Source organism: Tinamus guttatus, unplaced genomic scaffold (assembly GCF_059628265.1).
Source record: "Tinamus guttatus ecotype Peru unplaced genomic scaffold, ASM5962826v1 Tinamus_guttatus_pri_ptg000639l, whole genome shotgun sequence".
Taxonomy (NCBI): domain Eukaryota; kingdom Metazoa; phylum Chordata; class Aves; order Tinamiformes; family Tinamidae; genus Tinamus; species Tinamus guttatus.
The window spans coordinates 3,838,605-3,853,179 of NW_028289173.1; the positions used below are offsets into that span (position 1 = coordinate 3,838,605).

General features: G+C 42.6%; 1 protein-coding gene across 1 annotated transcript in view; it reads right to left on the bottom strand.

Annotated features, from left to right (window-relative positions):
• The window catches only part of ZNF516 (zinc finger protein 516), a 57,510-nt gene extending 43,230 nt beyond the window's left edge, over nt 1–14,280 (bottom strand). Inside the window, exon 1 of the mRNA XM_010214370.2 lies at nt 12,251–14,280. Within this exon, the coding sequence (XP_010212672.2) occupies nt 12,251–14,159 (1,909 nt within the window). The 5' untranslated portion in view covers nt 14,160–14,280. The remainder of the gene's footprint in view (nt 1–12,250) is intronic.
• Between the last annotated feature and the right edge of the window lie 295 nt (nt 14,281–14,575).

Consider the following 14,575-nt stretch of genomic DNA (forward strand, 5'->3'; position numbering starts at 1 on the left):
TGTTGCTCCGTTTTATTATGTAGCCTAAATTCAGACCGAACCCTTTAAGCCAGACTCTCCTACCGTCTTCTTTTCCAGAAATGCCAAACCGCCTCGTTTATAGTTCACAACTACCTTTACTGTGTAATCACGGCAACAGGCTGGACCGAGTCCCAGCCTTCCCAGAAGCAGCATTCCCTGCCAGGAGCGCAGCCAGGGTTCCCTCACGCCACGGCCAGGTCGAGCAGCGCCGCCTCAGAAGCGCGGCCCTGCAAGGCAGCCCCGGGACACCCCGCTGCCAGCAGCGCCCACGGCAGCGCCACGCGCACCGGGAGCGCCGGCGAGGCAAGGTCTGCCTCGCTCCCGTTTTCCAAGCAAGCTGTCAACAAAGGAAGTCCGGGCTGCTTAGCTTACAACGTGTATGTGTTGAGTAACACGTTTGATATCGTGAATCAGACCAAACGCATCCATGTTAGAAAACAAATTCCTACACAGAGCAATTATTCTGAAGACCCTGTTTCTGGCTTGTGCTTTGCATACCTTTTGTTATCTGATATAATAGGAATCCCTGGAGGAATGTCAACATGTGAGGTCTATTTGGAAAAATTAATGAGCTTCCAGAATAAATTGTTTATAACATTTGGATGCATCCTGGGTAGCAGCAACATGCCAGCTCTTTCCCATTCATACGTATTAATCTATACATGACATACACACACACACATTTTGATTTTTTCCCTGGCTTTTCTCAAACCTTTTTCGGTCTGATGGAGTTTTTGATTATGTTACATTTCTGGCCCATTCTAGCCACCACCTCCTCAAGTATCAAATTTCTTTCCTTTTGTCTTCTCAAAGGAAGAAAGTTGCAAAACTGGACTTTGAGCAAATAATGCATGAGGAGGACTTTCCAACGATGCACTGCTTGAGTGAACTTGCAACTTACTGAATATATCCCAAAAGAGATTTTTTTAATCCTTGCTCTAACATAATTGACCAAGGAAGGTCAGTCTAGCAGAAAATTTTACTAGTGCTTAAAAATTTCATTAAGCATCAATAACACAGCATTTCCATTACTATTATTAATATTAGACTCTTGTGTGTTGGTAACACTAGATATAAAAATTAACACCCTCATCTGCAAAATAAATTATGTTTGAATTATAACAAATATTTATCCATACATAAATTATTGAAAGAATTTGAAGTCCATATGCCATGAATTTTTCAATTTTTCTTTCCCAAAAAAAACAATTTTTCCTGTTACAACTTCACAAACAGCGTGACAATTTTTTAAGGCTTCTCTAGACTTCATTAGTACTGTAAAACTGGTGTGCGTGTGGATGCAGGCATGCACTCAAACAAGAAACTTCTGTGAAGTATTATAAGGTTTTTAGAATTAATGGGTTCCATGTGCAGTGTAAGCTGTACTTCCTGAATTCTCTAAAGGACAGAGAAAGATCTATTTGCTTAATTATCTATTTTTTTTTTAACTGCTTACTACCTACTGAGCAAAGGTTGTATCACAGAAAGCTTCCAGCACCTTTGGCTCACTAATGCTACACAGTTAGCAAAACATGCAAAAAGTAAAGCCTGAATGCAGCATCTGTTTGTGGGGAACAGTGGGGACAGGAAAAGATGAAGCCTTTTATGCCCTATTACAGTCCTGATTCTTATAATACCTTGCACTCAAGTCCTTCACCATCATATGAGTGGCACAGAGTCTTCTACTCTTGAAGCACCAAGTATTTAATGGAAGGGAAAAAGATTTCTCGTTAGACCCAAAGTTCATATTTCTGAAAGAGCCCACATTTTCCCTATGGGTGAAAAAACTTCTTATTTTCTCTTTAATTTTTTCTTTTTCTGCAAAAATATTTATTTTTTGCTGACAGCAGCTTGCCTCAAATACTATTTAAGCAATAAGACATCACAAGACATATGCTATTCTGAGATAACACACACCTCTGAAGTACTGTTAGGTATAGCTGATGCCTTCAACTGCCTGATGAATTTGTTATCTCAAAGAAACACAAGGTCTGGGAGTGTCTTATACTATAAAATAAATCTAAATGTAGTCTTAAAAAAAGTTTTTGTATCCTTTCAGGAAAAAAGAAAAAGATCTCACTTGGAGTTTCACGAGGCTGGTATAACTACCTCTATCTTGTGGCTTCAAAACAGTCTAAAATTACAATTGTGATTTGACAATATAATCATTTTAAAGGCTATTTATTTTTCTCTTACTTGAAGTAATATACATAATCAAATATTACTTAAGGTTCAAGATCACCCACCTGGAAAGCAAAGTTCTAAAAGTGTGAGGGCAAATCTCTACAGGACTGATGACCTTGACAGTGAAGTTATCTCATTTTCTATATCCACATTAAGTATTCACAAGCATTCACAAGTATACAAGCATCAACTGAATTGTCATAAGCATCAACTGAGAAAGCGCTTTTCCCTCTCATGTGAATAATTCCTCAACAGAGATTCTACATGTTAAGAGAATCAAGCACTAGATTTTTGTTAAGGTTATGGCTAAACTGAAAATGAATCCATGAACAGAGTATCCATAAGACAATTCTAGGACAAGATACAAGGAAAGGGTAAGTCTTACTCAAGCTTTAAATATTACTGTATAATTCAAGACATAGAATTTACACTGGCATAGATTACAAAAAGAGAAGATTTGTCTAATTTTCTCTAACCTCAAGCCATTAGGTGCCAAGTAGTTCAACAAAGCACTTAACGATTCCAAACCAACCGCTCATGTGCTTAAAATCAAGTCAGTGGTTACGAGTTTTGCTGGATCAGGGCCAAAGCATTCAACAATTTGCCATTTCAAACCCATGCTGTCTATAAATGAGAAAAACAAATCCACCGTGAAAATAAGTTTCCTACGCGTCTACAGATGCATTCCGGGCACTGATAACAGAGACACAGATACAGACACCTCTTGCAAAACAGGGCACAGGAGCAACAGTCACACACCAAGGGCAGTAAGGAGCCAAAAGTACCATTTAGGGACTGGAAGTAATTCCAGGAGATAAATATTGAAAAACATCAACATAATGAAAATCTGAACATTTACCTTCAAAGAAAAATTATATAGTGAATAAAGAGTCACTGTAAAATTCCACTCTACCCTACTCGCCCCCCCCCCCAAAAAAAAAAAAAAACGGTAATAAATCTTGTAGGCAGTCAAGAGAAAACCAAAAATAAAATAAAGTTATTGATGTTCTCTTATCTGAAGGCAGTTAAGTTGCTCTTGACTTTCCTTGGTATGACTGCTATCACAATCATGCCCAGCAGGATGTCACAGCTTAGTGGATGTCAATTTAAGTTAAAGCGATTCAGTGTTTCAATCAAGTAAAGAAAAAAAGAAAAGTAATAAAGACAAGCGACTTCCGAAAACCTGTATTTATAAAATGAAGGTACAGAAAACAAACAGTTATATATCAATATTAGGTCAAACTCTGCAGTTTCCACATCTTGTGCAGCCCTGGGATCCCACGAGTTTCAATCCACCCCAAACAGAGTCTATCCACAAGAGAGGCACACACAGCATCTACTGTCAAATCTGATGCATTAACAAAGAAAACCTGACCCGCAATTCAGGATAGATCAGGGGCAAACTGTGAACCATAATGTTAAGAGCAGCAAAAAGACCTAACATCAAAGACATCTAACAAATCCCTTGTTAGCAGTCATTTACAGATCAGTAAAATCCCACTAAACACAGCTGCACTGCTACAGAAATATTTGGAAATAAGATTAAAAACACTATCATTACAATTTTCATTGTCCAAACCTGGTTTTACCAGTTGAGAGAAAGGGAGTTCTCGCTCACTAACCAGACACTGCAAGAAAATAAAAACACTGCACAATGTGATTTTATGACTATAAACGCCACAGAGTAGTATCTCACACACTACAGCATGTAATAGAAACATTCAGTACTTAGAAATGCCAGAACTGCAATACTGGCTTTTACAAGGCAGCAAGACTAGATGTCAACATGTGAGGCTTCGAGGAAGCTAAGTTATCTGCACCTGGACGCAAGAGTGCATGCCCACATACACTGATGGCTATGATACTTGCAAGAGCAGCTAACAACCTACTATTAAAACCGGACCTACTGTATTGTGATTTAAAGAGAAATATTCCTGCACATACAAACTAAAATTAAGACAAATAGCTTTCCATACCTGTGAACATATCTTTTAAAATGTTATTGTTTAGTAAGCCTGGAATGGGTATCGGCAACCGAGAACGGACTCAACACAGGCATAAGCAATCCTGACAAGCAGGTAATGCGACAGTAACATTTTCAAAAGCTGCTCAAGAAGCATGAAGAACTCGTCTTGCTTTGGGCCTCTCACATAAGCTGCAGGGCAAAGTTTCTCCTATTATTGCCTAACTTGAAGAAACAGCATTTGCCTCCTTGTTTTTTAACAAGGAAACTAAAGGGTGAGTACATTTATCTCTTCCTTAGTAGGTCAGTACAAATTTTCCTCCAAGCTGCGCCTGGAATTACTGCTTGACTAATACTACCATGCCTTGGTCTCTCATATCACACATCTACAGCCACAACATGGTGTCTAAACAAACACTCCGGTGTAACTGTGCCACTTGCTATCCTCTATGGCACCCCACCAGAAAAGGGGCAGCTAAAACGGAACACTTTGGCATGTTGTATCCAAGTACCTCACTGGAAATGCTACAGTACTCAAACAGGACCTCCATGAAAACATCTGCAAGAAATACAAACAGTGCAACGGCTGGATTAACAACTTCAAAATGCTGCGGAAGGAGTTCTCTGTCAGCAGCAATGAAGACTTAAACTTCTGGCGTGAGAAATCATGTATCTATTGAGGTATCTGAAGCCCAGGCAGCAAAAGGCTCCGTTTTGACTTGAGCTGACTCGGTGTTATCTACTCCTTATCACCCTGCTCCGTTGTGAGAGGAACTGGAATTACTGTTTAACATTCATGCTGGCCACCCACATTACACCAGACGGAGTAAAATGGGACCTAGCAACAAGGAGCAGGGTAATCAGCAATACTGTGGAAATCACCCAAGGTGCCTACAGGGCAATCATTAAATGTTCCCCAGTTAGTATGATGTCATAGTAATATATAACATTAAAGAGCACTGACTGCATTATCTCAAAGGGTAGCTGCCCCACTCCAATCAATCACTCCTTGCACAAGCATCTTCCAGGACAGCCCCCACCAGGAGCCTAAAATAAAAGGCCAAACAACTTGTTAGGTGTGTGGCACACATGCTAAGAAATGTTTATAACCACATCCCAATATGGCACATGGTTCTTCTCGCTCCTTGACACACTCTTCAGTGCTTCTGGCTACCAGTTGCGCGTTTTCTTGGGCTGATGAACATAATTTCTGTTTCGTCCTATTTCCTCAGGTCTTCTCTCCACTCACACTGACCCATAGTTAAAAAAGCAGAAGGCTGCTGGTGGAGCACCACTGGAAGGTGCTCATGTGCAAGAGACGGCTGCTGCAGGCCTGAGGAGTGGACCAGAGCCCCAAGGGGGGAGGAGGTATAAAGTGTCGCTGCAAAGATAGACACAAGCCTGCATTCATCAGTGATGCTTCCAGGAGCAGCGCTTTGCAAAGAAACTTCCAATCATGAGCGCACGTGCCTCAGGATTGGACTACATGCATGATAATGAGGTAGACAAAAGAAATTTATGCATGGTATTTTTAGATATATTCAAGCTTTAACTGATCTAGTTGCCATGCACTGAATTCATCTTCAGTGACCGCTTGAACTTTGCAAGGTGCCAAATGGTGCCTCATGGTCCCACTTCCGCAAGCTCAGCGTCCTTGCCGCTGTCCAACTTCCTTATGACTTGACTCATTGGCTTGATGTATTTGAAAGTCCTGGCATTCATCCCACTGGCATTAAAACCAAAACAATTAGCTTGGGTTGTAAAGGTGAGGCGTTTTTGTATTCCAACAAGTGCTCTTCAGCACTGTCAAAATTAACTGGTGAAGTATGTAATCATAGTATCAGTTTTTCTAATCTTTGCAGGCAAGAATCTACTGCAAGTCATTAACACTGTTCTTCCTTAAAACTGTTCAATTTTTGGAAGCCTAAGGCATTTGTTGTCCTCCACTGCCCAGCACAAAAACATCTTCCAATTTGTTATACATCTATTCTGCAAAATAAACATGCTAAATAATTTAAGCATGCTTAAGACTGTACATATAAAACAAGATCTTTCTTTGGTGTAAAATGTCATAACAGCACTGCCTTCAGTGATATATTGGTTTACAGTTAGAGTCAAGCATGTGAAATATCCTAGGAATAATCATCTTATATAGCTAAAAGAGTTTTCCCCAAAACACAGAGGAACATTTTTGCAAAACAATGGAAAATCTGGTATAGGACACTGCCAGATATATTATTCTGTGCACTTACACTTTGCAACTGAAGCAACTCTCTCCCTCTAGAGAAACTATACATTTTTATTTTTCAATTTCATTTGCTTACCTGTTTTATTCTTACGGTTCCTCTTCTCATCAAATTACATTTTTCTGCAAAGTTCAAGCAACTCTGGCATTTCTTTTTTGGCATTTCTTGGTAAAGGTTCAGCTCCCAGAATTGTTATTCTTTATATTTGAGCATGCCAAAGTCCAACTTTATTCCTCATAAATCTCTCCTAGTCTGAGGTATTTCACGAGACTTCAGTAAAGTCATTATGCTTCTGCTCAAACATTTCAATATGCACACAGAATGTTTTTATAATGTCTGTTCAATGAATGATATCTGCTACATCTTCCAGTTGCACAACCTATAAGCAATTAGTAGTGAACTGAAAAAGAAAGCTGCCTGATAAAGACAATAAATTATACAGACCCTAACCACAAATTCCGTGGAGTTTTTCAAATGAAACAAAAGAAATAAAAAGCTCAGAAACAGGCACTTCCCATCTTTTTTTTTCTTAAATCAAGACTCAAGAAGGAGCTGAAAGTGTGTTTCTTTGGTTGGTTGGGTTTTCTTTGGCACGTCCATGGTAACATGGCTCCTGATCCTCCATTCCGGGAGAGAAAACAGCCCTGGGGTCTCCCATCCTGCAAGCCCTTCTGCTTCAGCAGGGGACAACCCAGCACCCTGGGACAGCCTTGGTTCCTCAACACCGTCCGACCTTTCCCGTTAGCCTCCCCTTTGACACCTTCATCTTTTGGCCCATGCAGCTCCCTTCAAGATCTCCTAACTCCCGAAATTACCCTCCTGCTCTACTCTACCTCTCCTCCGTCTCTTTCTTTCATCCCCGCACCTTATGCCCATCCTTATCCCTTTTCTGGTCCTTTTCCTCTTCCTAGAGTACATCCTACCTTATGATCAGGAATCCCCAACACTGGCTAGGCATCGCACCCTTCACTTGGGTTTGGTACTCCACACTTTCTGCCAATCTGTGTCTGTCTTTGAGGCAGACCATAAGCTCTTCAAGTCTGTAACTGTGGCAGTATGGCGCCCTGCACCATGGTTTTCATCCTCAATCAGCATGTTTCTGTATCAGCCACAATAATAAAAACCAGCATGTGTTGAGTAAGAATGAATCAGTCTCCTTAAATTATTTCAAAAATCTGGAGGAGCTTAGTTTGTTTTTATTTTTGTCAAAAAGCAATGGATGGGAGGAGGCAGAAAAAAAAGACAGAAAATGGAGATGATTCTCATTGAAAGCAGCATCCCTTCTCTCCTTTTTCTTGCTCCCTCCCTCAATAAGATCAGGCTCGAAGAAGCCACATGCTTCCTCTTTACTCCACATATAATGCTTTTTTGCTTTTAGATTTATTATTTTCTTCCTCCTCACTCTGGCATTGACATGCAACAAGAAATAATTTTATTTCTCTTTACTTTCCCAAGATCTAGACACGGACATCAAAGGCCAGTCTTTTATCATGCATTTCCAGAGCACCAAATCGTTTCAAAATTGTTTTCACTTCTTTTCCTTATCTTCCCACCTACTAGAAGCAGGAGGTCATGTCCTCAGAATTTATACTTCCTTCTTGATTTGAGCGCTGAAATAGTTCATAATGCCTTCATGCAACAAAGTGTTGCATTAATTGCTAAATACACAGTGACGACACCTTTTTTAATAGGAAAGGTACACTGAAATGATGTACAATGGTGGGAAATAAAAAATAAAAAGATCAAGAAACAAACACAACCCCTGCTGCCTGTAAATCAAGATCCAGCCACAGGAAGAGCAAATCAGTGAACTCTTCTATTTTGTTTTGAAGGCAAGTGTAACGCGGAGATCAGCAAAACTGCTTTGCAGTATTCAGATCTTTAGTCCTCTCCATGGTGGGTGTCCACCTGAAGTCTAAAATCTTGTCCTTTTTGACCTGTAAGTATTATGGCCCACTGTATGAACATGCACATAATTATTGTACACTGACTTAATTATTTCTTTGGCCTACAAAATAGCATTTTAGGTATCAAGCTGAAAGATAAAACCAGAAAAAGTATTTTCCCTTCCATTATCTCTCTATTTTGTCAAAGCTGTGGATTTTTTTAATGAAAAAAATGAAATTCAGAAAAATCTGAATTCTTGTGGAATCATTTGGTGATTGATTTGGGGAAGTGATAAGCAACTCACTTGAAGATGGTTCAAACAGCTTCAGATTCACCTTCAGTGGAAAACCATGCACAGTTTGCTGGTGGCTTAAATGTCAAATAAAAAGGACGGCTTCATTTGGGGCCGGCAGAGCTCAAAACAATCCATAGGGCCGTTCTTAACAGATGGAATGTATTCCGGACCACCGTTTCCCATGTGGCCATTGCACAAAGCACACATATCTTACATGTACATAAGCCATATGATATCTTTATGTGACTGGTATCACATGATATTCTGTATGTAGAGAAGTAACATCAGAAAAATATTGCATTTTTCTCCTTCAAACAAGATGAAAAGCATCCAGCTAGCTCTCCCACCGGCAGCTGATAATCTGGGCTTGCAAACACTACCCTGGTGCCTGAGAAATCATTCTGTCACTCGACACAGAGCAGAGACAAATTACTGGTGTGTTAAAGGCAGGGACAGCCCACCCTGGAGGCTCTCAATCCCATTTCACATGGGAAGTGGGTTTTTCCCTCTTCCCTCTAGTAAGCCCCCCTGCACTTCCCCAGCTCCCTCCTGCACCCGCACATCTATTGGCCCCCATGAGCAGGAGGGACATCCCCAGTTTCCCTTCTGGGAGACATCAAGCAAACCACAGACTAGCCTGTGTGTCAGCAGGACTATTCAGATTTTTTTGTTTGTTTAAGTGCTAAATACACAAAGATATACTTTCAGGTGAATCACAAGCAGATGACATTCAACGATTGGTCCCTTTTCTGACCCAAAATAACCCAGTAATGTATCAAAGTTAGGGGGAGGAAGGAAGGTAGGAAATTGGGAAAAAAAATCTATATTATTTAAAATAATCTTAGGAGTAGCACAAGATTTTCTTAACCACAGTCTGAGTAAAAATAATACCATGGCAGGAAGGTCAGGAAAACGACCGAGAACACAGTTTGCCTGCATCCATCGGAGGCAGCTGCCATCCGTACGGCTGGAGCGCAGCTCTTGGCGGAAAAGGCTCACCAGCAAGAGTAGCTAAAAAAAGCCACAGCAGAGGAGAGCAAACCACAGCACTTCTAGGACAAAATGCACTTAAAGGCCATACTGAAACATCTGACTTTAACAAGAGTGTACATGAGGGGAGAATTTGGCCTATATTCTATAGAACTTAAGCTTTTGTTCACAGAGGAAGAAAAAGGCAAGCCTCCTGAGTTAAAAGGGCAAACTGCCAAAGAACAAATCCTAGAGCTTGCTGGACAGAAGGACTCGGGCCCTAGAAAACAAGGGCCATCACAGGAAATTTACACACAAAAAAGAAAACTGAGAAAATGAATTCACTCATCTGGGTTTATGATCATTCCTGCATTTTTTTTTTGCCAGCTTCTTTTGAATTAGAAACCCTTGTCACTTGTTTAGCAACTAAATACAAAAGTCCACTTCATTGCTATATTGATTCTATTTAAATAAATTGCACCAGAACAAAGGATAACATTGCCCTTGGTCAGTAGATTAGAAAGGCCCTTGTTAACCAAGCAGCAACCCCACTAATTTACCAGCTCTTCAACCAGTGAATATAAAATGCAGGGCCTACCCTCCTGGCCAATCAATGCTGATTTATCCATTTTCCGAGATGCTCCTCTCCCAAGGCTGATCGGTTTGCTGCTTCTTTGCTGCTCGGCAAAGAAGAACCAGTTTGGCACCCAAAGAAACCCAAGTTTCCAGTGCTGGATAGCAGCAAGGTTTAAGTCAGTCACTTTTAATTAATGTGTGAGAGAAACCGCTGTGCAACAAACTCTCACGTTTCACTGGTGGCACAAGGGCTCAAAGCTTGAACTGAAGGAAGATCTAGGACAGGGAAAAAGATAAGGTAGTTCCTCTCACTAAAAATGAAGTGTTTTATACCGAGAGCACAGAAGAACAGCTCTACTATCCAAACATCATGGGAAAAGGTTTTAGGTGTTTTCAGGCTGTCTCTAGAGAGGTGGTTTTCCATGGCCACAGTTTCCTTTGCACGTAAGACCGGTAAATCATGGCAGCCTCAATTACATGTGGACAAAGCTGCCGTTTTGTAACTGCATAATTGGCTCAAAACTGTATGGAGAGGTGTTTCAGGCAGCAGCTCATGGGTTGTCTCATACAATAAGTGCACTCCTTTTCTAATTTCCTAAATAGGAACACTAGATGGGAAAGTCCAGTTTTGAGCCTATTAATAATAAATAGGCAAGTAATCATAGCAAAAATATTTCAGTCAGTCAACTTGTCCTCAAGATTTCTTGCAGTTGTGGTTTATGGAAAGAGCAAGAAAGCATTAAAAAAGGTGGAGTTCTTGGTTTAATTTAAGTTTCTACTCTAGTGTGCACTCAATTTGTCCATTTGGGCCTTGATCCAAGTTGTAGAAAAAAATCAAGCTTAAGACCATCCTTTTAAGTTTTAGGGACAAACAGATGGGTTTCATTTTTTATAGTTTCAATCCTTTGGTTCTCTCTTCTGCCTAAGTCTTACATTTAGAAAGTTATATTGCCACACAGTGACAGCTCAAACTTCAGCTCTCCTAAAACCATGAGAATTTTATGAAAGCTGCTTAATGACAAAAAAAATTGCTTTGCCACTTCTATTCTTTTGACAAACACGCAACTATTAATACACAACCCTGGAAAATGTTGCTTCGCTGCTGCAGGATCTGTGACCAATGGAGAAAGCACAACATTAACTAAATCCTACAAGAACCTAACTAATTAAACCACCCCCACACCTCCCTTTCAGAAGGGTCGCAGCTTATTACTTCATCGGAGTACATCTTGAAAATTAGTTTAATTCTACAGGTAACTATGTTCATAGAGAAAAAAAAAAGAATAAAAAACACAGGAAGTAGTAACAGGTTGCCAAACAAAAAGGGAAAAAAAACAGCAAAACCAAGCACAAGGAAGCTGGAAGATTAGTAAGAAAGAATGGGTAACGTCACATTTCTAAAATGGTATTATAAACGAAGAAGAGTGAACAACAAAAATAAAAAATGATTCAGAAGTGCCTAACAGCGTTCTCTTAAATATTTACTTTGCTGCTATTTGGGGAATAATTTGTTCCATTTAGTAGTGCTGGGCTCAAAGGATTGCTTTAATCCAGAGAGATTAATTACAGAGCTTGGAGTTGCAAACACAAGTTTGGGAGGCAGAGCAGAGGGAAGGAGGGAGAAGAGAAATGCCTCTCGCACTGCTGATTAGCAAGTCCACGTGCTTTGGGGAGCCGAGCGCGTCCCGCACCTGAACACGGAGCGCTGCGGCGGGCGCCTGCATAGCTGCGCAAAAAGGGTCCCGAGACGTCCAGGGAAGACACCCCTATGCTGCAGCTACCAGGAGGGATAGCGGGGTTGCTACCGGTAACTAGAAGGCCTCTCAGGTGTCCTTCACCGAAACACAAATTTACCTGCACCTCGCAACGGCTGGCAGCAAGCTCAGTTTTATTAGTTAGACCAGAAACGCTGAATCAAGAAGCTGACGAAGTAAGCAGCGCCCATCAGGCAGAAGGCGTGATCCACGCCGCGCCTCAGCCTCCCGCATCCTTCCGCTTGCCCCTCGCTCAGAGTGCTCCTGGCGTGCCGGGAGGCGCGCGGACGCGCAGATCGCCGGCACCGGCGGCGAGGGGGGAAAGAGGGAAGCGCAGCGGTGGGAAGGACCTTACCTAAGGAGGGCTCCGCTCCTCCCTCCTCCGAGCTCTCCTCGGCCCCCTCCTCGCCCAGGCCAGAGGTGGCCGAGTCCTCTGGGGCAGACGCAGAGCTGGGTGTGCTGGGCCCGCTGACAGAGCCCAAGTCGCCCTCCTCGCTGCTGGAGCCGTAGCGGTCGGGCCGCGCGGGCGCCCCGCTCTCACTGCAGCCCCTGCGCTCCTTGCGGTGCACGCGCGAGTGCAGCACCATTTGGTGGTACGTGCGGAAGATCTTGCCACACTCAAAGCACTCGGTGGACTTGTTTTGGGACGCCCGCCGGCTCTGCCGCGACGAGGGCCGGTAGTCCAGGTCGCTCTGTGCCAGGAGGCAGCTCTCCATGGGCTGTGTGCTGCTGCTGCTCTTCTCCAGGCGCCCGCCAGCGCAGCTCTTCTTCTTGGGGTTGCTGGAAGAGCTGGGCGAGTCCTGGTCTCGCTTGCGTTTCTCCTGGTTGACGAGGATATACTCTCTCTTGTCCTTGTCATAAGTCACATCCGCATCAGCAAGAGCCTCGTCCCATCCCACATACTTCACATACTCTGATGGCTCTGCAACTTTTCCTTTGGTGGCCAGCTGCCAAGCTTGGTAGCTGCTGACTGGATCCAGCTCGGCTACTCTCTTTCCAGGCTGTCCTCTTGTAACTCTATCTATCCCTACAGATGGCCTTAGGTTTAGACACTGCAAGAAAAACTGCTTTGTTATGGAAGGGCTTACGTTCCCGTCAGTTAAGCCCTCGCCTTTCTCCATGGTGTTGCTCCGCCGAGCCTTGTAGTGAACGGCATTATGTGCTTTTAGGCTTTCCATGTTTGTAAACAGGTTTCCACACTTGGTGCAAACTTCATACAGAGAAAGGCCAGTCACAATCATCTCCTCCTGTATGACATCATTAATAGTGGCTATGAGCTCTAGATCGTTTTTTGGTTTGTTTTTGCTCCCTGTCTTTGGGCCGTGTGACTTCATGTGGTTCTTGAGAAACCAGGGCTCTTTGAATCTTCTGCCACAAATGTGGCACCCATGATCAAATGATCCCCTATGCTTTTTCATGTGAGCTTTCAGAAACCAGGTCTGACTAAAGGCCTGACCACAGACTTCACAAGGGAACTCGCCTGCACTCAGTTCACTCTTGCAGTTCTCTGTAAAAGCCTCCCCATTGGGGACCTGAGCTGTTATATGGTCCTTCTCTATGTGGTTTAACAGCGTCTCCTCCCTCAAGGCCATGTAGCTACACAATCTGCACTTGAACGGTTTGTGGACCTGATGCAGATGCTGCTCGAGGTCCTTCTTCCTTTCAAATTTGCTTTTGCAGAAGGTGCACTGGTGACCGGTGAGCCTGCCATCGTCTTCGGCAGGCACCGCCTCCGCAACCTCCTTCTTGCTGCTCCTCAGCAAGATCTTGCCATTATCCACCCGGGCAGTACCATTCAGGATCTTATTGCAGGCGGAGGTACTTTTAGTGGGGCTGGTGCACCCACCGAGGCCCTCCGCAACACCCACCTCCCCCAGCTGCACCTCTCCCATCTCCACCTCGTGTCCCTGACTTAAAGTGCCTGTTCTGTGACTGCGAATGTGTATCTTCAGATTGCCCTTTTGGGAAGCTCTGTGATCGCAGTAAGGGCATTTGTAGGGCTTCTCGCCCGTGTGCTTCCTCATATGCTGAGACAAGGAGCTCTGGAAAGGGAAACTTTTACCACAGATGCAGCAGCTGTGGCACATGGTCTTGTCTGCATCCATGTCACTCTTGTTCAGCTTGCTTGGGCTGGAGGATCTTCGTAATTCCATTTCCGCCTCTTTATTACGATCCATCTGCGTTACTGCAACATCAGATGAAGGGGGCAGGAGGACACAAGCATGTCCGACAGCTGAGGAGCGCTGGATTGCGTTTTCAATCATACGGTTGCACAGAGCAAAGTTTTATTTCTTCATTCTCCAGGTAACGTTTTTCCTTTCAACTACTGGAAAGAGTCTGAAGGACCAATTTATTTCTGTCTGTTCTGTAAGCAGATGGCATAGATCATCTGAAACAAAAAGAAAGATCACATAAACATACAAAAACATGTGTAAATAGGTTCTCAAATATATCTAAGCCGATCAGCATTTTTACTTCAATAGTTTCTACCACTAGCCCCACACACTAAAGCATGTTATACTGATTTGCTTCAACAAACAAGCTATAGCTTCTCTTTTGACTCAACAACAAATACCCAAAGTATTCCTGATAAAAGAAACAAAATCTGCACCCCCCAAAAAAGTCAAAATTAACCAAGAGAAAATAATTTCCATTCCTTGACATCTCCAAGAAAAAAATA